The sequence below is a fragment of the Hemitrygon akajei genome, chromosome 7 (assembly GCF_048418815.1).
Source record: "Hemitrygon akajei chromosome 7, sHemAka1.3, whole genome shotgun sequence".
NCBI classification, from domain to species: domain Eukaryota; kingdom Metazoa; phylum Chordata; class Chondrichthyes; order Myliobatiformes; family Dasyatidae; genus Hemitrygon; species Hemitrygon akajei.
In genome coordinates this window covers 182204128-182232051 of record NC_133130.1, presented here as the reverse complement: position 1 = coordinate 182232051, position 27924 = coordinate 182204128, and the positions used below count along the sequence as shown (strand labels likewise).

The 27924-nt window shown below is 41.6% G+C and overlaps 1 protein-coding gene across 1 annotated transcript in view; it reads left to right on the top strand.

The window, feature by feature from the left end:
* urm1 (ubiquitin related modifier 1) overlaps positions 1 to 27924 on the top strand; it is a 58783-nt gene that overhangs the window by 2596 nt on the left and 28263 nt on the right. Inside the window, exon 2 of the mRNA XM_073052810.1 lies at positions 4468 to 4538. Coding sequence (XP_072908911.1) covers positions 4468 to 4538 — 71 coding nt within the window. The remainder of the gene's footprint in view (positions 1 to 4467; positions 4539 to 27924) is intronic.

Genomic DNA, 27924 nt, shown 5'->3' with positions numbered 1-27924 from the left:
TAACAACGAATGTTGAAAGTTCTAGATAAGGTGGATGTGGAGAGGATGTTTCCTATGGTGGGGTATCAGGAGCCAGAGTTAATTGAGAACAGCTGTTTTTGGGGAAATCCACATTGTACCTGTGGGGATGGTGTGTTTAAAGGCCAACTGCACAGAACACAGGACAGGCATGTTCCTGAAAGAAGGAAGGACAAAGGTGGCAACATAAGGGAACCTTGGATGATGAGAGAGGATGGTGAATTTAGTCGAAAAGAAAAAGGAAATGAGCGTAAGGTTTAGGAAACTAAGATCAAACAGAGCCCTTGAGGATTATAATGAAACCAGAAAAGAACTCAAGTGGAATTTGGAAAGCCAGGAGGGCTTTAAGATGTCCTCGGCATGTGCATACATCAAGAGGGTAAGTAGAAAGTGGGCTGATAAAATAGGGATAGGATTTACAGCCATTTGGAAAACTATGGTCTAATTAGGGACAGTCAGCAGAGCTTTTTGTGGAGCAAGTTGTGCTTCACTAGCTTGATTGAGGTTTCTTGAAGAGGCAGTGAAAATGATTGATGAAGGAAGAGCTGTAGATTTCAGTGAAGCATTTAACAAGGTCCCTCATGGGAGGCTCAAGATGAACGGGGTCCATGGTGAAATGGCCATTTGGATTCAGGTTGGCTTGGCCATAGGCGACAGACAGAAGTGGTTGATGGGACTTATTTTGGTTGGCGACTAGTAGTGCTCCACAGGGATCTGCTCTGTGCCCTCTACTATTGGCGATGTATATAAATTACTAGGATGAAAACATAAATGGAAAGGTTAGTAAATTTATAGAGAATGTGATGATTGCGGGTGTCCTGGAGAGCGTAGAAGACTGCCAAAGCATAGACTGGGCTATAGATCAGTTGCAAATATGGGCAGAGAAATGGCAGTTGGGGTTTAACTCGCCCACATGTGAAGTGATGCACTTTGGAAGATCAAATGTAAAAGAAGAGAACACTTTTACATTTGACTTCATGGCAAGATTCTTAGTGGTGAAGTGCAGAGGGATCTCAGGGTCTGAGTCATAGCTCCTTGAAAGTGGCTACACGGGTAGACGGTGGTTCAGAAAGGCTTATGGTATACTTGCCTTTATTAGCTGAAGAACTGAGTTCAAGAATCAGGAAGTTATGTTGCAGCTTTATTAATCTTTAGTTAGGTCGCATCTGGAGAACTGGTTGCTGCATTTTAGGAAGGATTCAAGACTACTTGTTGCCATTCGTCAATACACAAGCGGAAAGAAGAGCAAAATAATTCTTACTCTGACTGTGATGTAGCATCAAAAAACACAATGAATATAAATACACAAGATTAAGTTGTATACACCGACTGATTGTATAGTATGTACGTAAAGAGAGGCTGTTACAGGAGTATCTGAACATAAGATGATTCTGACAGGAAATGATAAAGTGGTGGTGTTGGGGAGTGTGGTAGGATGGGTTAATGGATGGAGATGTTGATCATTTTTGACTCTGGTGGTCCTGTTGTGTGTGTTGCATAGTCTCTTCACTGATGGGAGTGGACCAAGCAAACCCATGAGCAGGGTGGGTGGGTGGGATCCTTCATAGTATTGCCGGCCTTTTTCCAGCACCTTTTGCGTAAAGTTTGTGCCCTTGATGGTGGGTAGGCTGGTGCAGCGGAGGCTTTGGGGAAAGCACAGAAGAGGTTTACCAGGATGCTCCCTGGATTAGAGGCCATGTACTGTGACGAGAGGGTGGACAAACTTGTCTTGTTTTCTCTGGAGCCGCGGAGGCTGAGGGGAGATCTGATAGAGGTTTTTAAGAGGGACTATGAGAGGCACAGATACAGTAAACAGCCACTCTCTCCCAGGGCTGAACTTTAAAATGTCTAATACTAAAGGACGTGCATTTAATGTGGGGCAGGGGAAATTATAGAATTAGAATTTTATTTCTTAACATCCATCACAGAACATGAGGGGCTAAAAATCTTTATGTTGCATCTCCGTCGCAGTGTACAAGCAATAAGGAAGGGAAATGTGGGAGGGTATTGCCCAGACACTAAGATTGTGTACATAATTGTTTGTGTACTTGTATGACCAGTCAGATACATTGTACAGTCAGATAGGCAATCAGATCAATGTGTATTGATCAATCTCATGGGCTGGTGAAAGAAGCTGTCACAGAGCCTGTTGGACCTGGCCGTAATTCTGTGGTATCGTTTGCCAGACAGAAGCAGCTGGAACAGTTTGTGGTTGGGGTGGCTGGAGTCCCCGATGATCCTCCGGGCCCTTTTTACGCACCTGCTGCTGAATAGAGGAGAGTTCACACCCGCAGATGTGCGCTGGGCTGTCCGCACCACTCTTTGCAGTGCCCTGGGTGGAGGGTAGCACAGTTCACGTACCAGGCAGTGACGTAGTCAGTCAGGATGCTCTTGCTGGTGCCCTTGTTGAAAGCCCTGAGGATTTGGGGACTCATGCCAAACTTCCTCAGCCGCCTGAGGTGAAAGAGGCGCTGTTATTTTTACACAGAGCGGTGGGTGCCTGGGGTGATGGAGGAGATAGATGCAGTAGAGGCAGTCGGTGGGCTCTTAGGCAGGCACATGAATGTACAGGAAATGGAAGGATATGGACATTATGAGGGATTAATTTAGACAGGCATTTGATTAACAATTAAAATGTACAAAAAAGCTGGATGAACTCAACAGGTCGGGCAGCATCCGTTGAAAGAAGCAGTCAACGTTTCAGGTCGAGACCCTTCGTCAGGACTAAAGAAGGAGGGGCCCTATTAAGAAGGTGGGGGAGGGTGGAAAACCAATCAGAGGAAAGATCAAGGAGTGGGGGAGGGGAAGCAGGGAGGGGATAGGCAGGAGAGGGGAAGAAGGAATCTAAGGGGGAAGCTCTATGGGTAGTAGAAGAAGGCAGAGTCATGGGAGGTGATAGGCAGCTAGAAGAGGAGACAGAGAAGAGGTGGTATGGGGGAAGGGAGAGGGAGGGAATTACCGGAAGCTGGAGAATTCGATGTTCATACCAAGAGGCTGGAGACTACCCTCCTTCTTTAGTCCTGACGAAGGGTCTCGACCCGAAATGTTGACTGCTTCTTTCAACAGATGCTGCCCGACCTGCTGAGTCTTGATTTGACCACAGCATCTGCAGTGTACCTTGTGATTAACAATTAGTTTGGCACAACAATATAGGGTGAAGGGCCTGTCGTGTGCTGTAATGTTCTACGTTCTATTCTATTGCTGGATCTTTCTGCTCCACAGTCAGCTCTTTACTGCTCCATTTGCAGGTGCATGTTCCCGCTCCTCTTGATTTAGTAGTGGTTCCTCAGTGAAATTCAGAGAGTGAGGCTTGAAAAGCAGGTACTGGAAAAAAAACTGAGAATGACATAATTATAGTTCTATATAGCAGCCGTACTGCATCTTTCTAAGATGAACCCCAGGAAAGTGTTTCCTGTGACCCACAAAACAGAGCTCTGTACGTGTGGTATTGGTGCAGTCCGTCTCCCCTGAGTCTTTCAGGCCCTAAACTAATTCCCACAACAGCCCGAGGAGGGAGCAAACATTTTGTGCATGAGCAAGAAGAACAAAATACAACTGTGTGAACTCAGCATGACTACAGATGGTCTCCATATCCAAATTGCTCAATGGTGGATGCCAGAGGCATGGAGGTGTAATTGATGTTTAGTTTTTTAAAAAGCTATGTATTTCAAAAGGCTGATAATCAGAAAGAAAAAAAAACAATTCTTAAGGATACTGTATCAAATCTATCCCATTTTAGATAAAATTAAATATCCTAAGTTTGCTTTTGGTGAACAAAATTACCTGCCCTCGAATGTGGAAACTCTTTTACCCACAAGGCAACTGGATTTAACTGAGCGTCTCAGAACTAACATTGTCAAATAATTGCAGCAGGAATTTGAAAGCAGATCAGTGGAGTTGAGATTTAGTTTAGCTGTGAGCCAGTGAATGGCAGGACAAGTTAGGAATAGAAAGGATTGTAGATTCAATGCCATTTTGGCCACAAGCACGAGATTCTGCAGATGCAACACACACAAGATGCTGGTGGAGGAACTCAGAAGGCCAGGCAGCATCTATGGAGAGGAATAAAGAGTTGCTGTTTCAGGCCGAGACCCAGCGTCAGGAACGTTGACTGTTCATTCATTTCCAAAGACGCTGAGTTCCTCCAGCAGTTTGTGTGTGTTGTGATATCATCATGATTTTGGCCTTGCTATGGAAAGCTGAAATGCTGGTGGCATTGCCCAGAGCTGCAGAAGTTACAGGGCTAGAACAGAAGGATTGTGACACGTTATTAAGACCATTCTCTTCTCAAGTGGGATTGTGTGATTTGACACAAGGTGTTAAAAAGGTTCTTCAATACCCCAGTGCTGCTGATTCCTTATCCTCAAAGACACCGTGAAGTAACTGATTTTCTCAGACATGTAATGGCTTTTATTTAATTAACTCATTTATTCTTCTGATTAATTGCAGAGGTGGTGCTGAGCTGCTCTTCAATGGGGTGAAAGAGCAGGACGTCAAATTGCCGACCCAATCAATGCCATGTGAGTGTTAGATACTATTTACTAATATCGCATCCTCTTGCAAAATAACCAAAGTAAATACAGGCAATTGTTTTGTACCTTCTTGGGAGTTGGGGGCCACAAGAACTGCTGGGCGCAAGAGCACAAATGTGGAGAAGTGTTCATTAAGAGAAAATTGACTTATGCATCAAAATGATCCTTTACCAATGATGAACTGGAGTTTGTGCCTTTTCTTTTTCTCCTGCCAAGTGATCTCCTGGCAGGGATAAAATTTCAGCACCAATCCCAACAGGACAAAACAATCTGGGAAATCCTGAGCCCTTCAGGTACCTGAAACAAATCCAGTCGGGTCGTGTCGTTTTCGGTTCAACAATTCCTGCTTTGTGTAGCACTGTCTTGCTGCATCAGGGTTAGAGTCAGATCTGTTATTACTGACATATGTTGTGAAATCTGTTGCTTTGTGGCACTACTTAAAATGTAAAATACAGAATATAGAACCACAGAACACTACAGTTCAGGAAACAGGCCATTCGGCCCTTCTAGTCTGTGCCAAAACTTTATTCCGCTAGTCAAATTGATCTGCACGCACTCCATAACCCTCCAGACCTCTCCCATCCATGTATCTATCCAATTTATTCTTAAAACTTAAGAGTGAGCCTGCATTTACATCAGATGGCAGCCCATTCCACACTCCCACCACTCTCTGAGTGAAGAAGTTTCATATATAAGAAATTAAATAATCAGTGCAAAAATACAGGTGTTCCCCATTTTTCAAACGTTCGCTTTACGACACCTCGCTGTTACGAATGACCTACTTTAGTTACCTTTTCTCGACTACAGAAGCTGTTTCACTGTTGCGATAAAAGGTGATGCACGGGAAAAGGCAGCGCGCGCTGAGCAGCCAAGCCCCTCCCCCGGCACTACATTCCAGCCGCCATTGCTTAAACACGTGCCTGTGAGCATCTGTGCTTTATGTCGATTTATTTTGTGCATCCGTTAGCAAGATGAGTTCTAAGGTATCAGAAAAGCCTAAAAGAGCTCGTAAGGGTGTTACATCTAGTGTAAAACTAGACACGATTAAGCGTTTCGATCGTGGTGAACGAAGTAAGGTCAAAGTGAGTTTGGCTTGTGGAAGTTGATGAAGATGATGTTGAAGATGTTTTGACATCCCATAACCAAGAACTGACAGATGAAGAGATGATGAAGAGGAAAGGATAACAATCGAAACCGAACGCAGTAGCGAACGGCTTGAAAGTGAAGACGTCCAGGAACTGAACGTGAAGCAAAAGCAATTGCGTGAGATTTTCACTGCGATTGACAACGCTGCAAAGATTGCAGAAAAGTATGACTTTAATTTTGAAAGGGTACGTAGGTTTAAGGCATATTTGCAGGATGGTTTGAGTGCTTACAAAGAACTGTATGATAGAAAAGTGCGTGAGGCTAAGCAGTCAAGCATACTATCGTTTTTCAAGCCTTCCACATCAGCCACAGCAGGCAACGAACCTCGACCTTCGAGATCAAGGCAGGCAGACATAGAAGACATTAGTGACCTGCCTGCCCTGATGGAAACAGACGACGATGAGATGACACCTCAGTCTCCTCTACCTCCCACCACCCCAACCTCCGATGACTCAGCCTAACACACCATCATCAGTGTGTTCACTGTCTTCCCGATTCTGGTAAGTGAAACTACATTGGGCGTACATTATTTTTACTCTATAAAGGCTGTGTATTTTTATGTGTTATTTGGTACAATTTGGCAGCTTCATAGCTTAAAGGTTACTGGAGAGAGTGTTTCTGCCGAGAACGCTTGCGCTGTGTGTTTCTGCCGAGAGTGCTTGTGTGAGGTTTTTGCTACGGTGGACAGTGCTGCAATGATTGCAGAAAAGTATTTCTACTTTATATAGGCTGTGTATTTATCAGATCATTCCTGCTTTTACTATTTGTTACTGTTATTTTAGGTTTTATGTGTTATTTGGCATGATTTGGTAGGTTATTTTTTGGGTCTGCAAACGCTCACAAATTTTTCCCATATTAGTACATGGTAATTGCTTCTTCACTTTACGACATTCCGGCTTACGAACCGTTTCATAGGGGCGCTCTACCTTCGGATAGCGGGGGAAGCCTGTATTGAGGTTCATTGACCATTCAGAAGTCTGATCGTGGAGCTGTTCCTAAAATTCTTCACTCTGATGGTAGTAGCGAGAAGAGGGTCCTGGGTAGAGGAGGTCCTTAATCATGGATGCTGCCTTTCTGAGGCATCCTTCTTCAGTGGTGAGGAGGCTAATGAACATGTTGGAGCTGGTTGAGTTTACAACATTCTGCAGCTTTTTATGGTTCTGAGCAGTAGCTCCTCCATACCAGACGGTGATACAACCAGTTAGAATGTTCTCTGTGATACATCAGGAGAGATTTGCGAGAGTCTTTGGTCCTACTCCCTCTTGAAGCCAGAGTGGTGACTTTGCTTACTAAGCTGGTAACAAAATCCAAAGTGGAATAACCGGTGGATCTGTTGCCTATGATCCAGGTTCAGTACTGGCTTCTGGTGCTGTCTGCGTGCAGTTTGCCTGCTGTCCCTGTGACTGTGTGGACTTGCGGCAGGAATCTTGCTTCCTTCTAAAGATGAATAAGTGAGAAAGGGAATCTGGGGAGAGTTGTTGGAAAACTACAAGTTGAATATCCTGTTTCTGAAATGCTTGGGCTGGAAGTGTTTTGGATTCTGGATTTTTTTCAGATTTTGGAATATATAATAAGATAGTTTGGGATCATCACTATCATTTCTGACACGGAATTTATTTGCTACCGGTAAGCAGTTTTTGTCTCACACTTGTTCCTCACAGATGATTGCATACCATTAATGTAATGAAAATATAGTGTGTGCAGGGTAGCAAAAGCAGCTCAGCAGCATCGGGAGAATCAGCTAAACAGCAACAGACAATGGCAGGCTTTCAGGCTCCATCTACCATGCTGTGTTTTGATTAAATGGTTACGGTACACTGTGTTTGTATTTTACCTTTTTTTTTTGGTTTTGTGTGAGGTATGCAAACATTCAGCATTGTAGACTTATTCTGGTGTAAGATTTTCATCAGTGATGCTTTAAAACTTTAATGCCATTATTTTTTAAAATTTATTCATTTACGGGATGTGGGCATTGCTAGCTAAGCCAGCATTTATTGCCCATCCCTAGTTGCCCTTGAGAAGGTGGTGATGAGCTGCCTTCTTGAACCGCTGCAGTCCCTGAGGTGCAGGTACACCCACAGTACTGGTAGGGAGGGAATTCCATGATTTTGACCCAGCGACAATGAAGGAATAGCGATATGTTTCCAAGGCAGGGCAGTGAGTGACTGGGAGGGGGATTTCCCAGGAATCTGCTGTTCTCGCCCTTCTAGGTGGTAGTGGTCGTGGGTCTGGAAGCTACTGCCTTATATGTATAAAAACATTCAGTATTGTAGACTTGTTCTACTGCTAGATTAGCAGATTCTTAGAAAAATTAATATCATGCCTTTTTAAATTTCTGCAACCACCCTGATGAATATTCACCGTTACCTTCAATTTTCCAGTTCATTGTGATAGATCTTTATTTGTTTCATGATCAGCATATCGTTAAGCGGCAAATATTCACTCCAACGCTGTCAATGCACGATCGAGATCTTCATTTTTTGCTTAATTTTTAAAAAAAATTTTCTTAACTTCTTTTCATTACATATGTGAAGTCGCTTCTCAGAAGTGTCTGTGGTGTGCAGAAACCTGCGCATCATCTGGAACCTTCCCAGCACCTTGTGGAATTTTCCAGTTGTGTCATCATGTCAGCGCTCAAAAAGAATTCAGATTTCAGAGGTTTTCGGGTTAAGGGGTACACATTTGTAAATGCGTGTAGTTTGGTTGGCATGTTCTTGATGGGCTGACAAGCCTGCTTCTGTATGATTTTGTGATTGAAATCCAAAGATTCCATTCTCTCTGAGAAAAGAAAAACCCCCTAATATCAGGCCTGTTAGTATTTTTGTATAGGTCCATTGTATACTAACATCAGGAAAACTCTGTTATTTTATGCCATCTCATAGCTATTTGGTGGAATTTGCTTGTTCAAATTGACTGGATACTCTTCCAGCGTATTTTATTGGCTACAAAACATGTCAGGATGCCTCAAGGTAAAATGTAACCTCTCTCGCCATGTCTTGATCTCTCATTCTCTCGCCATTCAGTAATGTTGAAGTGCAGTTGCCATGAAGCTATTTATGTGAGGTAAATTTAGCTCCAGGACATTACAATCCTACATACGTTGAATGATCAAATTTATCCGCCATATATATTTACATGTATAAGGAGTTTGCTGCGGTGTATTGTTGTGACTTGCAACTAAAGTCAATAACACTCAACCGTTATGAAGAAAGAATTATAAAAAATTAAGTTAAGAGGTTAAAGTATGAATATGAAATAAAATGGCATGAAGTTTTTGTTTTAATAGCCCTATAGCGCTTTCCAGAGGAAGGCTTTTGGAAAAGGCATTTTGCAGGGTGGTTAGTGTCTGCAAAGATTTTTTTCTGCCCACTTCTTTGTCCTGGACACACACAAGTTCTGTAGTGATGCTAGACTGCAGCCAGTGGCCTTTCTGCTGACTCTGTTCAGAAGTGAATTTTTCAGCACAAATCAGTGGTAGAACAACTCCCGTGCCTGCCTTCCCTGGCACTACCCCGCGTATTGTCAGATTCAGGCCGTTGAGTTTCAAATCTTGCCACAGTGACATTTGAACTCCTGACTCTATCGCTCTGGTCCACGACACTATCACAGCCAATGTGTACTAAGAGTTCACAGCAGTCAGCCTATGTACTCTGGTGCCACAAGCCCCTGAAGCTTGACTTTGTATTCACGCAACCGTTGTCCCCTGTAGAGTCCAAGTGTGTGAAAGTGTAACGATTTGACACTCCCGAGATAATCTTTGATTTGTTTCCCCCTTCCCCCAGCTTCCCAACAGGTTGTGTTCTATTTCATGTTATGAATGGGCATCTTATGATCCCATTGTTGAGGTATTCTGAGATGTATGTGTTTTTTTTGGTTTACTTGATTGGTCTTAATCCTGGATCAAATTCAAATCTAGTTTTTTAAAAGTTGTTCCACCATAGAAACCCATCACTCACCTCCCTTTGCTCCACCACCCCAATTCAAAATCAGGTTATTTGTTATGTCTTGCAAAGGTTAGTGTGGCTGCCACCTAAAATTTACACTGCCTTTCTCTTTTATCCACTAACCTTTCCGTGTGGATTCCACTTTCCCTCCCACAGCTCAGGTAAGATACGGGCGAATGCTTGTTCCAGTGCTGGGCAACCATGGCATTCTTCCAACAATGCAGCCTTGAACTCTGACAACTGGCCTGCTGAGGAGCTCTCAGTACTGTCATCGGAAGGAAAAAGAGTGGAAGAAAAGGACTCTGCCCCGCCACAGCTTTCGATGGCCCAGGATTTTCAATGTGCTAAGTTGAAACACTACACTCTAGCCACTTTATTAGGTACCACCTCTATGTTATAAAGTAGCCACTGAATGTATATTCACAATCTTCTGCTATAACCATCCACTTCGAGCTTCAACGTGTTGTGCGTTCACAGTTGTTCTCCACACCACTGTTGTAGCGCGTGGTTATTTCAGTTACTGTCACCTTCCCGCCAGCTTGAACCAGTCTGGCCGTTCTCCTCTGACCTCTCTTATTAACAAAGGCTTCTTGCCCACAGAACTGCTGCTCACTGGAATTTTTATTTTTTATTTCCCTGTAAACTCTAGATGTAAAAATCCCAGGAGATCAACAGTTTCTGAGGTCTCAAACCACCTCATCTGGCACCAACAATCACTCCACAGTCAAAGTCACTTCGATCACATTTCTTCCCCATTCTGATGTTTGATCTGAACAACAGCTGAACCTCCTGACCATGTCTGCTTGCTTTTATGCATTGAGTTGCTGCCACACGATTGTCTGATTAAATGTTTTCTTTAATGAGCAGGTATTGAATAAAGTGGCCGTTGAGTGCATAGCTGGAATGTTGGGCCAATGGAAAATGCCTTAAAGTTCCAAATGAGCGAGAACAGCAAAGGATCCTTTAGAAGATTAGTTCATAGCTTTCTCCTGCATGGTTTAGCAGGGTTAGCTACTGGAGCATAGGGGCTGTGTTTTTCCGATCATTGTGACCATGCTATGTTAGCCAGGGAATGTGTGGCGACACTTGCAGGCTACTCCTTGGGTCTGTTGGTTGTTAATGCAAATGACACATTTAACTGTATGTGCGTATGATCATCTGAAGACTGAGGATTACCAAGAATGATTCCCAAGTGATGAATTTTGTAGTCAACTTTTGTCAAGTATGAAGAATGGGCCCAGACAGCAATCAGCAGCTACGGGGCCAAAATCCTGCAAAGAGAGTCACCTGATTGAGGAATGACTGGAGAAAACGGTTTTATGTTTGCAAAAAGTGAAACCAATAGATTAGCAAAAGAATTTGGCAAGAATTTAGACTTTTAACAGCCAGTAACAAAACACAGAATGTTCTCCACGTGCTGTGAATGCTTATGGTTTTCTGAGGCACATCAAGGATTGTGATAGTACCATGTGTTTCCAAGATACAGATGCCACAGTAAAACCTTGCAGGAGCATAAGCAGTGGATTCTGCTCAATCGGGCCATCGGTTAATCAGAGCAGCCACTTATTTGGGACAACTCTTCAAAAACAAAAACTAATAGGGAAAATTGCCAGGATTCCCTTTGTTTATTTGGGATACCATGCCGCTTAATTGGGGCAGGAGACTGTTGCCGAGTAGGTTCTAACTACTGTCAGTCACACGCACTTGCATGGCCGTTTAATGCTGCACTTTGCTTAGAGCGAACAGTTTTTACATAGTATCAATTGTGTATGTTTGTGTTCAGAAAGTAGCGATTTTTGTCGCTGATAGTTGGTGAGAAATAAGCAGTAAGACAATTCTGAACTGTTGTACTTACTTTGGTTTCAAGCCTTGCAAATACCAGAACTGGCTGGGAGTGAAAATGAAACCATTTCACTACTGAAGCAAGTTAGGAACTAGAAAGAATTTGAAGGTATCAATAGTCATCTTGAATGTTGCAATGAAGATGAAGATTTGGAGGATCCAATCATTGATAGCATTGTAGGAGGACAGTCCATTATCTGCACCAGGTGTCTGTGCTGAATTTGTTCATTGTGTACTCTGGATGAACTCCATTGATAACTAATAGGAACTAATACACAGTTTATAGTACTATAATGCTATTGGTAGTGTTCTAATTTGTTCTATATTTGATTTAAATACATAATTTCTTACTCAGTTAAATGGTCGTTTGTCTTTTTTTAAAAACCTTTTTAACTATTTCCACGAAGCTTCAGCTAATTGAGGCAGCCATTTAATTGAGCCAAAATGTATTTGGCTCAATACAATCCTGATGTGCCCCAATTAACCGGAATCCACTGTTCTGAAAAATGATACTTAGTCAATGAAGAGCTGTCTAGCCCAGATGATAAAAGATGTTGGCAAAAGTTTGAAAGAATGTTAAAAGGAACGAGATACTGGGCAATGATAGAAAGTGACGAGACTCCATTTGGTACTTCAATAATTTAGTACGTTTGTTTTAACCATTATTTACAATCTAAAACTTAAATCAGCTTACTTCATGTCTTTGGAATGGACTGAAGTGATATGAACTTGGCTAAGTTAGTGATGTATTACTTTGGATGAAAAGCTGGGATTATCTTAAAAGACATAATATGTATTTTCCTGTATATTTAAAAATGGCATGAAAACACTTAAATATGATTAAAATATTTGATCAGAATAGTTATTACCTTTGGCATAAAAGAGCTATGTAAAAATCACAAGTTGCCCATTTTCTGTAATGAAATTTAGAGGCAAAATCTTCCCAGGCCCTCACTGTTGGAAGCATTTAAACATGGTTCCGTTTGCCTGTGCATCTTCCCTTGTATCCTGGGTATTATTTACCTTTCAACCAAGATCTATAAATAGGATTGTTCGATCAAGTCTCATTGTTGTTAGGGGGACTCTGCTGAGTACAAATTGTTTCTGTGGTTCTTGGCTGCACTTCAAAGCATGGTGATCTTCTTCAATATTGCATCTTTAGAAACCTGGCGAGTCAGTGGCATGTAAAGTTACGGATTTATGAATACTATTTAAGATGCTTCTTTCAGTAAATTGACTTTTGGTTTGCTAATATTTATCTTCTAGATCTCTGTATCATACAGGGTAGATCGACAGCTTTGAAGAGATCATTATTCAAATCCATGTGGAAAATTATTCATTGTGACCAATATTTCAGATGATGATCAAAATTTCGGTTTAAGTGTGAAGCCAGTGATTGGATAACACTAATTTAGGGTTACAGTTTTTATTGGGTAAGTTCTGTAAAGCAAGTTGTGAGGAGTGAAACGAGAGCCTTGCTGTCCAAAAATGCTTCAGTGTGGGTTAGAAACAAGTGAAGAAATTTGGCATTGATGGCAGGATGCACTGTAATTCAAAGCAGCTGCCAGGTTGGAGAAGGTCTGCATCTCCAGCTGTTTTGTAAATTAGATTCAAATATTGATTTATCTTGCCTTCAAAATGTACAGTTTATGCATATTGAACTGACTGATTTAACCAGCATTCATCCATCCTTCTGCTCCCAATCCACATCATCCCTCCCTATGGAAATGTTTGCCTGCAATTTGGGTTTGACAGCAGAGTTTTAATATTTATCTGCAAATTAGAAATGTGTTCAATGTTGTTCTGCTTCAAGGAAGCACTCTAGAAAGACAGATCATGGAAGATAAGGTATATTCAAGACAAGTTTTTGTAGATTGGCTGTGGTTTTATTTCCCTAGTTTGGTGCCCTTGAGCAAAATCAATTCATCCAGGTCCAGAAGACGAGCAAGAACAACTAAGCTATATTTTGATGTTTTATTCCTACTGCAGGCAAGTAATAGACTTTTACTTTCTCACAGAATGATACATCACAAAAGGTGGTTCAATCTATTGTGTCTGTGCCAGCTGATTGAAATACATTAATTCTGACTTCTGACCTGCTCCCCATAGCCATGCAAAAAATAACAGAATATCTGCTCATTATTCTATCTCTGGGAGGTTGCTCTGTGTAAATTGGCTGTTGTGTCTTATGTGTTACGCCAATGAATAAAAGTCTGACGTAATTTATATGCATCTGTTCTCCAGCTATTGAAATTTTTCTGAAGAGAATATTTTATTTGGAACGACCCTTATGTATTCTCCTAATGTAGAAAATTGCAGAACAACTTCAGAAAATTCCAACAGATCCATCTAACATGAATCCATGCTGACTTTCCCCAATTCAATTATTATTTTCCAAAAGCTGCGTTAATGGTAAAAATCCAACATTTTCCTGACTACTACATCTTGCTAACTGTTCAAAAGTTCCATATTTTTTTCTGTCCCTCCCTCTTTAAATCATGGTGGATCCTTTCAACAGCTTCCAACTGGGAGAGGTTGCTGTAATTTTTGATTTGGTCTGCATCATTTACCAATGAAACAGACTGAGTGATCATTGAAAACTGTGGTGCATAGGTTGATGTATTTTCACCCAGAAGGATTGAGAAGATGAGATCAATGAAGATACTAAAGGTAGATTTTCTTTTGAAAATTGTGCAATTGAGTTCTTTGGCAAATTGGCACAGAAGAGGGTTTCAGGCCTGTGGCGATCACGTTGAATAACTGAGCAGGCTTGAGGGCACAGATGACCTGCTTCTTATGTTCTTCATCGTGACTGCTGAAGAAATTGTCTTTGCAGTACTTTTGAGTGTTTGCTGTGAGCCCAGACATGCGTCAGTCTATGTTGCCTCCAGCTCATTAAAAAAATGCATTTTATTGGCTGCCATTTTCTTTGGTGATTCTTGAGAATACAAAAGCTATTATATCAGTGCATGCCTTCCTATGCCTGCCCATACTCAGTCCCCAACAGTCTTCCTCACCTGCCCGCAACCCAGCCTATGCATTAGTACGGCCTGCCATGTCCCTCTCGCTGAAATCCACTGCTGGAAACTGATCATGACCTGATAAATAATTAAAAGTTAAATGGTGGATTTTCCAACAGTGTATTTCACTGGCTTAGAGCTATAAAGTATCGAAGGATATCAAAGAGGGTCAAAGCAAACTGGCTATGGAAAGTCAAGAGAGTAAAAACATCTGAAGCTGATGTTGAACAGGGATCCACCTCATTGAATGTAAAGTGCATTGAGACGTGAAATACATTTTCAATACAAGCAGAATCATAAAATGATTCATAAATCAATTCGGCTGCAGATATGTGGAAAGGAAAATATTAGCAGAAGTTAATGTGGGTTGCTTACACACTGAGAAGAAGAAATTATATTGGGGAATAAGGGAATGGTAGAGTAATTAAGCATATTCATGGAAGATGACATGGAAAACCAGCTTGGAAATAGTGGAGGACAACCAGTAAGTGAAGAGGTGAAAGAACTTGGAATTAATGACAATGACTGTTGGAGAATTCAGTGGGATCGGAAGCTGCTAGATCCCCATGACCCGATGACCTGCTTCTCAGTGGTTTGAAGCTGGTGGCTCTGGAGATGGGAGATACAGTCATCTTTGAAATTTCCTTACATTCTAAAATAGATCCTGCAGGTTGAAAGATAACAAATGTAACTCCACTATTTAAGAGAGAGAACAAGGAACTTTTGAACATTTGGCCTGAAAGTAGTAGTTAGGAAGATGGTGTAACTTATTGTTAAGGGATTGATAACAGGGCATGTGGAAGAGAGTAAAAGGGTTGGGTGGAGTCAGGATGAGCATGAAAGAGAAATGATATCTGATGAATCTAGTGGAATCTGGTTTTCAAGGACGTATCAGATGAAGCTTCAGAAGACATTTCATAAAATGTCACACAGGAGATTATTCAACAAAATTAGATGGCCTGGTACAAGATTTGATTGTTAGAAAAAACACTTCTTGTTACATTTATATAGAGCCCGGTGAGATCACATCAGGAATACTGTGTACAAGTCCGGTTTCTTTTGGTAGAAGAAATAAATGGGCAGAATATTATTTAAATGGGGAGAGAATTCAAAGTTCTGAGATGCAACAGGACTTGGGAGTCCTCATGCAGGATACCCTTAAGGTTAACCTCCAGGTTGAGTCGGTGGTGAAGAAGGCAAATGCAATGTTGGCATTCATTTCTAGAGAGCAGGGGTGTGATGTTGAGGCTCTATAAGGCACTGGTAGGACATCACTTGGAATACTGTGTGCAGTTTTGGGCTCCTTATTTAAGAAAGGGTGTGCTGACGTTGGAAAGGGTTTAGAGAAGATTCACTGGAATGATTCCGGGAATGAGAGGGTTAACATATGAGGAACGTTTGACTGCTTTTGGACTGTACTCCTTGGGGTTTAGAAGAATGAGGGGGGACCTCATAGAAGCATTTCGAATGTTGAAAGGCATGGACAGAGTGGATGTTGCAAAGTTGTTTCCCATGGTGGGGAAGTCTAGTACCAGAGGGCATGATTTAAGGATTGAAGGGCGCCCATTCAGAACAGAGATGCGAAGAAATTTTTTTAGCCAGGGGGTGGTGAATCTGTGCAATTTGTTGCCACAGGTGACAGTGGAGGTCAAGTCATTGGGTGTATTTAAGGCAGAGATTGGTAGGTATCTGAGTAGCCAGGGCATCAAAGGTTATAGTGAGGAGGCGGGGGAGTGGGACTAAATGGAAGAATGGATCAGCTCATGATAAAATGGTGGAGCAGACTCGATGGGCCAAATGGCCGACTTCTGCTCCTTTGTCTTATGGTCTTCCCTACCTATGGAAGGATCTACTTGAGACAGACTGAGTGCAGCGAAAATTCTCCAGTTTAATTCCCAGAGTGGTGGATTTGAATGAAGAGAGATTAAGCTGACTGGGTTTGAGTATAGAAGAATAAAATGTGATCTTATTGAAACATACAGCATTCTTATAGAGCTTAAAGGTTGGTACACACTTAATTTTCTTTCTGACTGCAACGTTTAGACCAATGGTCAAAGAATGCGCCCTCTTCTTTGTGGTGGCGTGTTGGGGAGGAAGCATTAAGAAGAAGGACGCCTCACGTCTTAACAAGCTGATAAGGAAGGCGGGCTCTGTCGTGGGCAAAGTACTGGAGAGTTTAACATCGGTAGCTGAGCGAAGGGCGCTGAGTAGGCTACGGTCAATTATGGAAAACCCTGAACATCCTCTACATAGCACCATCCAGAGACAGAGAAGCAGTTTCAGCGACAGGTTACTGTCGATGCAATGCTCCTCAGACAGGATGAAGAGGTCAATACTCCCCAATGCCATTAGGCTTTACAATTCAACTGCCAGGACTTAAGAACTTTTTTTTTTTAAAGCTATTATAAATGCTTTTTGAGTTAGTGATTTAGATGCATATCATATTATTACTGAGTTAAGTATTGTATGTAATGAGTTTTTGCTACAACAAGTGTATGGGACATTGGAAAAAAATGTTGAATTTCCCCATGGGGATGAATAAAGTATCTATCTATCTATCTATCTATCTATCTCTGGAGAGGGCTTTGGAGGCTCAGTTGCTCAGAGCAGATCTTTGAACACTGAATAGAGGGAGATCACCCAGAAAACTTATTGAATAATGCCTTACTGTGTTATTTATAATACTTATAGCTGCTCTTTGGTAGAGTTATGGAATGGTCCCACTCTCCTGCTTTTGCTCTCCATTACCTTTTGCCTTCAAATTTTTTTTGGTGTTTAATGTGGAATGTGCTTTCATCATACTTTCTTGAAGGAGATTCCAGATCACAGCGTGCTGTTGGGTTTAAGCCAAACCTCCTTTTCTCACCTCGGTTGTTTTGAGAGATCATTTTCAATCCATGTGCTCTTGTTACTAACTCTGCTGGAATTGAAAATAGCTTCTGACTTTTTCTTTTAAAATTGTCATTATTTTCAAATCTCTGAATCATCAACCTTGTAAGGCTAGCCCCATCTATGTAAGTGGAAGCAGTGCGGTTAAGATTTTATTTAGTTTTTTTTCTCCTGCCTTTAATTTCTCCATTGGTGTAATCCCAGATACACATCATTTTAAAAGGAGTTCTGTCCCTTTAAGCTAAAATGGGCCAGTCACGACCTGCTGGGGAGTATGAGGTGTGGGAGATGCTGTTGTATTTAAAATTCCGTTCACACGCTGCTCATTACCAGCTGGTCATTCTGTGCTGGTTTGAAGAGTCCTGTTTGCTGAACTCTGAGCAAAGTTTAAATGCCCTGTGCCTCAGTGCAAATCACATTTTAAAAAGGCAAGTTTCTGCCTAATTAAACAATGAGCAGTGACTCTGTACAACATCTGTGAAAATCCATCTTCTGCCTCATTCTTTACAGAAACCGTGTCTTTGTTATGGGCCATTCACTTGTAAATGTAGCCACTGATCCTTCAGCTTAGACTTTATTGGGGGTGGGGGCAGGGTGGAGGAGAGAAAGATGAGGGTGGCAACACATTTGGGCTGTTATATCAGGTTAAGTGCTGAGTTGCGGCTGTTCTCATATTTGGCTCTTGGAAATCTGAGGGTAAATATGTTAGATTTGCTAAAGCTGTCTGCCAGACTATTGAAGAGACCAACCGGCTAGTATTTGTACAGTGTCTTTCACACAGTTGGGGCGCAGTGCACTGCAGAGTCAGTGAAGCACTTACTTTTAAAGTGTTATCACTTTTGTAATGTGGGTTAAAGTTTTGGGCATCCAGCTCAGCCACTGTTGAAATGGAACATAGAATGCTACAACACAAAACAAGCCCTTCAACCCCATGTGTTGTGCCGACCTTGTAAACTATTCTAAGATCATTCTAACCATTCCCCCCTACATAAGTCCTCCATTTTTCTGTCACTCGTGCACCAATCTTCAATGGCCCTACTGTATAAAAGGGTTTGTTTACCCGTTGCCACTGGTGTCTCTCAGACCGCTGTGAATCCCTAGATAAAGCAAGCTGCTTTACTGCTCACTCCACACCTTGATGCTTCCAATTAACCTGGCCACAAGCGTTCAAATCTTTAGCCAACAGAGGTATTTCCTGCAAGTACCCGCTTTCTCATGAAAGTCACAATCACCGTGGGTTAAAAGAATGAGCTTGCATCACTAACATGGCCAAGTAACATCTCAGTGTACTTTTTGCCCAATAAAGTATTAATTTTTAAAGGCAGTTACTGTTGTAATATTAAAAATGTGGACCTATTGACTTTTACCCGTGTTATAATTTTACCATAAATCTTGGTAGATCTGGCTTTAACCTTTGGGACACAGGTTTGCTCCATTGTCTGGATATCCACAGTGCAAAATGACCAGAGAAAATTGCAGAAAGCTAAAAAGAACACCTGCTGTGGCTGTGCACTGATACGGGGACGTTTCTCACTGCTCCATTCATGCCTGCCTCTGCCACTGTCCTACAAATGGTGCACGGGTCAACTGATTCAGGCCAGTGATAGCTTTTGATCAGTTTGGTTTGTTTCTATGAGAAAGTCTGAGAATGGGAGGACTTATTGTGTGTGTGTGTGTGTGTGTGTTATAAACTATAGCTAAATTGCACTGGAATCTTATTAACGTGGTATATCTATTTAATAAGCACAATGGATCTCATTCATATTCCATCAACTTTCTTGAATTGGTGCAACACAAATGGAAAAATATCAACCTACCTATAAAGAAGCAAATGCAATTGCTTGAGAAACACAGGGTCCTCACAAAATTAGAGCTGTTTTGACACAGGAGCCAGTATGTCTATAACCTCTGACTTGGCTCATCAATCACACATTTAAAAGAGATGACAGCAAACTAGGCAGCCCAAAAACAATTAAAATCTTGTTTTACCCTGTGTTTTATTTACCAGCAGTTAAACTCTGTATTCATAATGAGAAGTTAGCTCACCAAAGCAGCAGAGTACTGCTTTGTACACAACAACATTATGTTAAGACAGTTTTTGTCTGATTTAAACACAGGTAACTCCACGGTGAGCAATGGATGTTTGTGCAGTGGCTGGAATGCTGTGGCCAAACAGTCCTGATGAAGGGTCTCGGCCCAAAAAATCGACTCTATTCATTTTCATAGATGCTGCCTGACCTGCTGATCCCTCCAGCATTGTGTGTGTGGTTCTTGGTATTTGCCACTTTCCTCATTGTGTTAGTTTGCTCCGTGTCCCAAGGAAAAATTTAACTTGTCAAAAGGCAAGTAGGAGTGAATGTTGCCTTGTGGGCACAGTGGAACCATGTTTTCTTTAATTGTAGAGGTTTACTTGTGCCTGCTGTTAACGCCATTTGTGTAAAAATATCTTTATCACATTGAGGATGAAAAGCAGGAAAACTGCAGATGATGAAAATGTGAAGTAAAAGCAGAAGATGCTGTAAACACACAACAGGTCAGACAGCATCTGTGGAGAGAGAAACATACATGGTAGTGTAGAGGTCAGCACAATGCTTTACAGTACAGGCGACTCGGTTTCAATTCCCACCGTTGCCTGTAAGGACTTTGTACGTTCTACCCATAACCGTGTGGGTTTCGTCCAGGTGCTCTAGTTTCCACCCACAGTCCTAAGACGTACCAGTTGGTAGGTTAATTGGTCATTGTAAATTGTCCTGTGATTAGTCTAGGATTAAATCGGAGGATTACTGGGCGGCATAGCTTGAAGAGCCTATTCTGCGCTGTATCTTATTGAAGTAAAAAAATTACGATTTCAAAATAGTGTTTTATTCCTCCTATATTCTCCTTCTACTTACACCTCCTACAGACATTAATAAGTCCTTACTATCCTCTCTCACCTGACACCAATCCATGTCATACATTTTCTCTCGATCTTCATCGTGTAACAGATTACTTGTTCTCCCTCCTACCATTTTCCCTTCTCTGCAATAAAAAATTACGTATGTTTGCTGAATTTTCCCAGTTATAGCAAAAGCTCACTAAGTAGCTACGTGGGTTCTGATGAAGGGTCTCAGCTGGAAACATCAACTGTTTATTCCCCTCTATCGATGCTGCCTGACTTTCTGATTTCCTCCAGCGTTTTGTGTGTTACTTAAGATTTCAGGCATCTTCAGAATCTCTTGTGTTTATGCCGAACCTAAACATAATTTTCTCTCTCCACAGCTGCTGCTTGAGTATTCTTGCATTTTTTAAAAGTTTTTATTTATTGTTGGTCATACTAACATTAGGGAGCATGATCTCAAGAATTTAGGTGAGAAGAATATATGCAGGACACCACCACAAAGTTCTTCTATATTATGCATCAACACAGTGTTCCATTTACGCCTGTAAAGCATACACAAAACTTAGTCTGAAGTATTTTGCAGAAACCTACATGACAAGCTTCTGTTCAATGGTAATAAGGGTGTGCAATCCTTCTATACCTTAGGGTACAGTGCACAGGGGGAGTAAAAGTCTGGCAGTACAGGGTGCAGCAAATGGTAAGTTATATGTTTTTTTACAGAAGTTGTTAACTTGTTGCCCAGGATGGAAAGTCAAGCAGATTGGTTCATGGTGAAAATGTGAAGGAGCAGGACTGAAGTTGCTGTGAGGTCTGCTGCTTGTGATGAGGAGCGGTGACTAACAAACCAGAGGAGTAGCGACTGTTACGACTCTTGGATTTGCTGAGTATGCCCACAAGAAAATGCATCTCATGGTTGTATGTGGTGACATATTTGTACTTCGATAATAAATTTACTTTGAACTTTGCTAGGAAAAATGTGAGGCTCAGTTTTGAATTCTGAAGAAATGAAATGGCTTTTTTTACAGATGATTTAACACCTTAAATCACTTGAAGTGAATTTCGTGTTTTCTTATGGAAAGTCAAAAGTTTGCTTTGTTTATTTAACAGTCCAATCAGTGTGTTCTTGCTTTCTGTCACCTGAGTGTTTTGTTTCATTGGCTGGGAAAAGGATGTAGATTCTTGTATTGAGATTAGCTAGAATTTTTTATATTGAGGAGGGATGAACAAGGAACAAAGGGGTGCCATTATTCCACATTTGCATGAAAACAAAGGCCTCTTGAGTGCTCGTGTGCCAGGCGTACTGGCTTGCGCGCGCTGCCATTGTTTCCAGCAGGAGAATACCATCTGGGGGCTTTTACTCTACAGACCAATTTATTTGGCAACATGTTCTGGGTGTGACAATGACGATCTCATTCCCAGCTGCATTGTGCTCGGTGCTTCCATTGACGTGCGCTCGCTCTCTTAAAGGTGAACTGTCTTGAGGAGACTGGCTGGGAAAATTGTTTTATTGTGCCTGATTGCAAACTGTACAACTGGATCGCATGTAATAAAGTATTGCCTCAGCTAATGTGACATCACGATGAAGCTTACAGATGTCGCTTTGTGTTATTTTAAAATTTGGCTTTGCTGTTTTTTTCTAACAAAGGAAGTATCCCTTTAGAGCATAGGTTCCCAACCTGCGGTTATGGTTAATAGTAGTGGTCCATGGCATAAAAAAAAGTTAGGAACCCCTGCTTTAGAGAATACTATACACTCAGTGACCACTTTATTAGATACCTTCTGTACCCAATAAAGTGGCTACTGAGAGTATGTTCATAATCTTCTGCTTCTGTAGCCCATCCTCTTCAAGGTTTGACATGTTATGCGTTCAGAGGTGCCCTTCTTGCACACCCCGGTTACTTGAGTTACTGTCGCCTTCCTGTCAGCTTGAACCAGTCTGGCCATTCTCATCAGTGACTTTCTCATTAACAAGGCATTTTCACCCACACAGCTGCAGTTCACTGAATGTTTTTTTTTTATTTTTCACACCTTTTCTGTAAACTCTGGAGACTGTTGTCCGTGAAACTCCCAGTAGATCAGCGTTTTCTGAGATACTCAAGCCACCCCATCGGGCACCAACTATCATTCCAAGGTCAATGGCACATTTCTTCCCCAGTTTGAACACCAACTGAACCTCGTGGCTATGTCTGCATGCTTTTATGCATTAAGTTGCTGCCACATGAGTGGCTGATTAGATATTTTCATTAATGAGCAGGTGTACCTAATAAAGTGGCCACTGAGTGCAGGTTGCTGCATTTAAAATTAGCATTCAATATATATATACTTATTGTAATTTACTGTTTTCATTATTATGTATTGCAGTGTACTACTGCTGAAAACAACAAATTTCATGACATATGCTGATGATACTAAACCTTTTCCTGAATCTGATTATGCTTGGATTTGAGGTTTGAACAGAATTTGAGCAAGAAATTCACAGGTCCAAAGCCCCACACCACCTGTTTCTATAGCAGCTACTTCCCTTGAACCATCCTGCAGAACCCCGATCACAGCCTCAGTACACCAACTTTCTGGCCACTTTGTGCTGCAGTGGACTTTTCATTGTTATAATTGTGTTCTTCCTTGTCTAATTATTATGTTTTTTTCTTGTGAATGTTGTGTCTAATACAAGGTGCCAGTGATGCTGTTGCAAGGATTTCATGCTCTTGTGTTTGTGCATATAACAATAAACGACTCTGAACTTGTCTGTCAGGAGCAATAGTCAAGGTTACTAGATGTTGCCTTACCCTAATTTCTTTCCCTGGAATTTCTAATCCTATCATACTTCATGCTTTATTGCATGGCTACATCGTCACCTTAGGATTAATTCTTCCTGATTTCTTCCTCGTGTTTCTCTGATTTGTTTCACTTCAGTGGCCACATTGCAGATGTGGATTTAAGATGATGGCTTGTTAGTTGAGCACCTACCATTTTCCCCACGTGTTTCTTTTTTTCTGCCCCCTCCCGCCCTGGCATTCTTGGCTACATATCCGAGCATTTTCTCATCCATTGGATTTGCCACTGCTTGATAATGAATCTCCTGGATACTTCTGTGCATGATCAGCATTGTAAAAGATTGTCCATTTTGTTCCTTTGAAAATAACTGCTCAACTGCACTGGACAGTAGAAGAGATGGTTGGAGGCAAGATATGATGTATAGATATCATAAGGGGAGAACTGAATCAGAGTTGGTGATCCTCTCCTGTTCTAAACTCCCCTCAACACCCAAACCCTCCTTTCGGCAACCACAACTACAGAGTAGTTTGCCAACTCTATAGACAGAATGGAAAGCAAACTCAACTCTTTTGGAGTCATTTGGTTTCGGGTGGAAGGGACGCATTCAGTTTTCAATGGACAGTTTTAACTGAAGGAGAAGCTTGTCTTCACTCTGAAATTGATCCATTAACGTTTGTATGGTGAAGACTTGCTCACTACTTCGCTTTAATAGATGGCCTTTATCCATGAGCACTTTTGTAGGGGCAAAGGAATGATCCTGGTTCCTTTGGCCATTTAATTAATAAAATAAAATTACACCACTTGGTGGATAAGGAATTATTCCTTCCAGTTGATTAAGATGGTACTATTTTTATATTTGCATATATGTAAAATGCAAATATAAAAATGTTTTTATGTATATAATTTTATATATATATGCAAACATAAAAATTACACTGCTTGGTGGAGAAGGAATTATTCATTCCAGTTGATTAAGATGGTATTATTTTTATGTCTGCATATATATAAAATGCAAATGTAAAAATGTTTTTGTATATAATTTTATATATATGAAAACATAAAAATAATACAATCTTAATCAGTTGGAATGAAAAATTCCTTTTCCACCAGGTAGTGTAATTTTATTTTATTGATTAAATGGCCAAAGAAGCCAAAATCTTTTATTGAAATGTTTTAATCCATATTATGAGTTGGATAAATGTATAACAACAAATCAGACATTTAAACCAATAGATCTATGCCAGTCTTTATGCTCCCCTTGAGTTTCTTCTCAACTCATATCATCCACTCCTTTTAGCACAATCTCTCAGTCTCCCTTTAAATATTTCTCTTTGGAGGCCTTTGTAAGTTGAATCTCTTGGTTTATGCCTTTCTTTATTCATGGTCTCAATGCCATTCAAATTGTATTTTTGGACTGGTGCACTTGGCAAGCTGTCAGCTAAAAATATTTCAATGTTACTTTTGTAGTCACAAGAGTGCCCACTGTTTTCTGTTCAACTGGTACTGAGCAACTGGGATGAACGTACATTGCTGTCGTGTTGCCAGTGACTGACTAGTTGATCCACACCTATTTATCTATGAATTTTTCCCGATTTTTTTCCATTCTGTTGATAGTACTGGCGATCGTGCAAATCGCCAGTTGCATTGTATGAACTTGCAGCAGTAAAAATAGCAAATTGCGTTTATAGTGCACTTCTATAACAGGAAAATGTTCAAAAATGCGTCAGAGCATTGGTTATTAAACTGAATTTGTCAGCAGGCCATCGGAGATGTTAGAACATCACCTGAAGTGGACATTATGAGAAGTATCTTAAAGAAGAATTGGTGGGCTTTTAGGAAAGCTCATCCCCACATGGCCACCCCTCTTTGGTCCTGCCACTATATTAACAACCATTTTTTAAAGTATGGGAGTGGAACCCGGTGTGGGCTTCTGCTGCTACACACCATCCACTTCAAGGTTCAACGTGTTGTGCTTTTGGAGAAGCCCTTCTGCGCACCAGAACACCACGTGTTGTAGCACGTGGTAATTTGAGTTACGGTCACCTCCTTGTCAGCTTGAACCAGTCTGACCATTCTCCTCTGACACTCTCATTAAGAAGGCATTTTCATTCACAGAGCTGTTGCTCACTGGATATTATTAGTTTTTTTGCACCATTCTCTGTAAACTTAAGAGACTGTTGTGCATGAAAATCCCAGAAGATCAGCAGTTTCTGAGATACCTTGACTGGAATTATTGGCACCAATAATAATTCCACAGTCAAAATCACTTAGATCACATTTGTTCCCGTTCTGATGTTTGGTCTGAGCAAAACTGAACCTCTTGACCATGTCTGCATGCGTTTATATATTGAGTTGCTGCCACATGATTGGCTGATTAGATATTTGCATTAACAAACAGGTTTACCTAATAAATTGGCCACTGAGTGTATGTAAATTGTTGACTACTTTTCTAACATTCATTGAGAGATAGAACATAAAACAGTACAGACCTTGCAGCCCATGATATGCTGACCTAACTCACTCCAAGATCACACTAACTAAAATAACTCACCATTTTTCTTTCATCCATATGAGCACTGGATGGTCAGAAATATTCTCCAATTAAATGTTGGTAAGAGTGGAGCAATTATTATCAGTCCCATTCATTCCAACCCCATGACACCTCCCATGTATTCAGAACTGGGCATATTTTCAGATTAAAAGTCACCCAGATTAAGATGAATATGTTCTCTCAGAGGTTCATGAACCTTTAGATTTCTCTGCCTGAAGAGTGGTTCATTGCTGATATCTGGCTTGAATAAGTCGACATTTAAACTACAAGTGAGTCAGGATGTATGAGGCTATGAGGAAAGTGTAGTAGAGATCAGGACTGGATCATTCATGATCGTTGAGAATGGAGAAGCAGGCTCTTTGGACTGATTAACCTCCTGCTCCTATTACGTTCATGTGCTGGCCTGGGCATACTACTAACTATCTTGGAACAGGAGCTTCTGTAGTTATGGAATTGCCAAGACTGATCTCAATGCCACTTAATAAAAAAGTTATTCTGTGGATCTGAGCATCAGTAATATATGTATCTATTTTAATATTTTATTTAGAGATTGAGCGCGGTAACAGACCCTGTACCACCCAGTTACACCCATGTGACCAATTAACCTGTTAACCGGTATATCTTTGGAATGTGGGAGGAGACAGGAGCACCCGGAGGAAACCCACACGGTCCCGGGGAGAACTTGCAAACTTGCGGAAATGGAATCAAGTTTGCTGGCGCTGCAAAGTATTGCGAACTGCTTTACTACCGTGCTCCCTGAGAACCATGATAGCATAGCAGTTAACGCAACCCTATTACAACTAGGGTTGTCCTGAGTTCAGAGTTCAGATCTAGTGCTGCTCCATAAGGAGACTCTGTGTGTACTCCCTGTGGAATGTGTGAGTTTCCTCCCACAGTCCAAAGATATACTGGGTCATTGTAATTTGTCCCGTGATTGGGTTAGGGTTAATCGAGCCGGTGGTGTAGTACCATCTGCGCCGGACTTCAAGTCGAGTGATCCCAGGTTTGAATCTAGCCGGCTCCTTGCACGCTTTCCATCCGTGCTGGGTTGAGCGTCGAGCTAGCAACTCGGCCTCGTAAAAGCCAGACAAAACCGCTAAAGAATCAGCAAGGTTGCTGCCCAATGCACCACGAGGCGCAGAGACGAATACAACAACGACAGTCGGAATTGTGGGGTTGCTGGGGTGGCGTGTCTCGAACAGCCATAAAAACCCACTATGCACTGTATTCTGGCACATGTCCTTCTCCTTAATTCCCCGTGAAGGTGGATAATGAGAAGCTTCCTATGATCATTTGTAGTAAGGTACAGGAACTCTCTCAAACCTCGGTACGATCAAACAGCAGTGAAGGAGCAGCAATGTGTCTGCAGGTCAGGAGTTGTAAGTGACTGAGAGGTGATGTTCCCATGGATCTGCTGGCCCAACTCGCATCGATGGCACTGGATCTAAAGAGCTAAATGTATTAGAAGTCTGAATGTTACTCATTATCCAGTGATTCCATGCTGGAAAATGGTCAGGCTTACTTGTAATGCCTTGTATGAGACTTAGGGTAAGAAAGGTGTTGCCTCTTTATCATGACTTCTTGGTATTAACCTTTGGAGAAATATATATTGCTGGTTTTACTGTGTTTCAGGCTAATCTGTGTTGAGTCAGTATGGGGCGTTTATGGCAAGCTGCTGTCTACCCTCCACCCCCACTGCTCCACAGGACAATGTCCCTCTCCTCTCCATTCCCTGACAGCAATAAATGGGCAACTTTTCCATAGTGACTGCACCACAAAGGGTGATACAAGACTGGAATGCACTGGGGTCATGAGTCTGAAGCCACAGGACAGCTCTGATGACCAGACCTTATAAATGACTCATCTTTTGTATAAAAAGAAGCTACCAAGAGTGTGATTGCTTCTTTGTGAGTGCAAGGTGGAATGATTGGAAGTTTGCAGTATTGGGAGGAAGTTTGGGGGGGGGGGGGGGTGGGATCTACTCTGTCTGCTTGTCGTTCTAAACTGGATGGAACTGGTGCACATACCTCCCAGAGAGTCCCTGGCAACAACCTGTCGCTGTGCTACTACACTGCACAGTACAGAGGCCCTGCTTAGCACGGCCGGCAGGAACACATACTGAAGTCACTGTTTAAAAAGTTGGCTCAGTGTTTCTTTAACCTTCGTTGACTCTAAAACCCCCATGACGACCTGGAATGTTGCTCATTATGGCTGTTGGGAATGGGCAATGATTTCAGTTCTGCCAACATTGTACACATGCCAAGAAAATGCAGAAATTCACATTTCACCCAGTGTAGTCTGGCCAAGCTAGCTGTTGACGTCTAAAGAC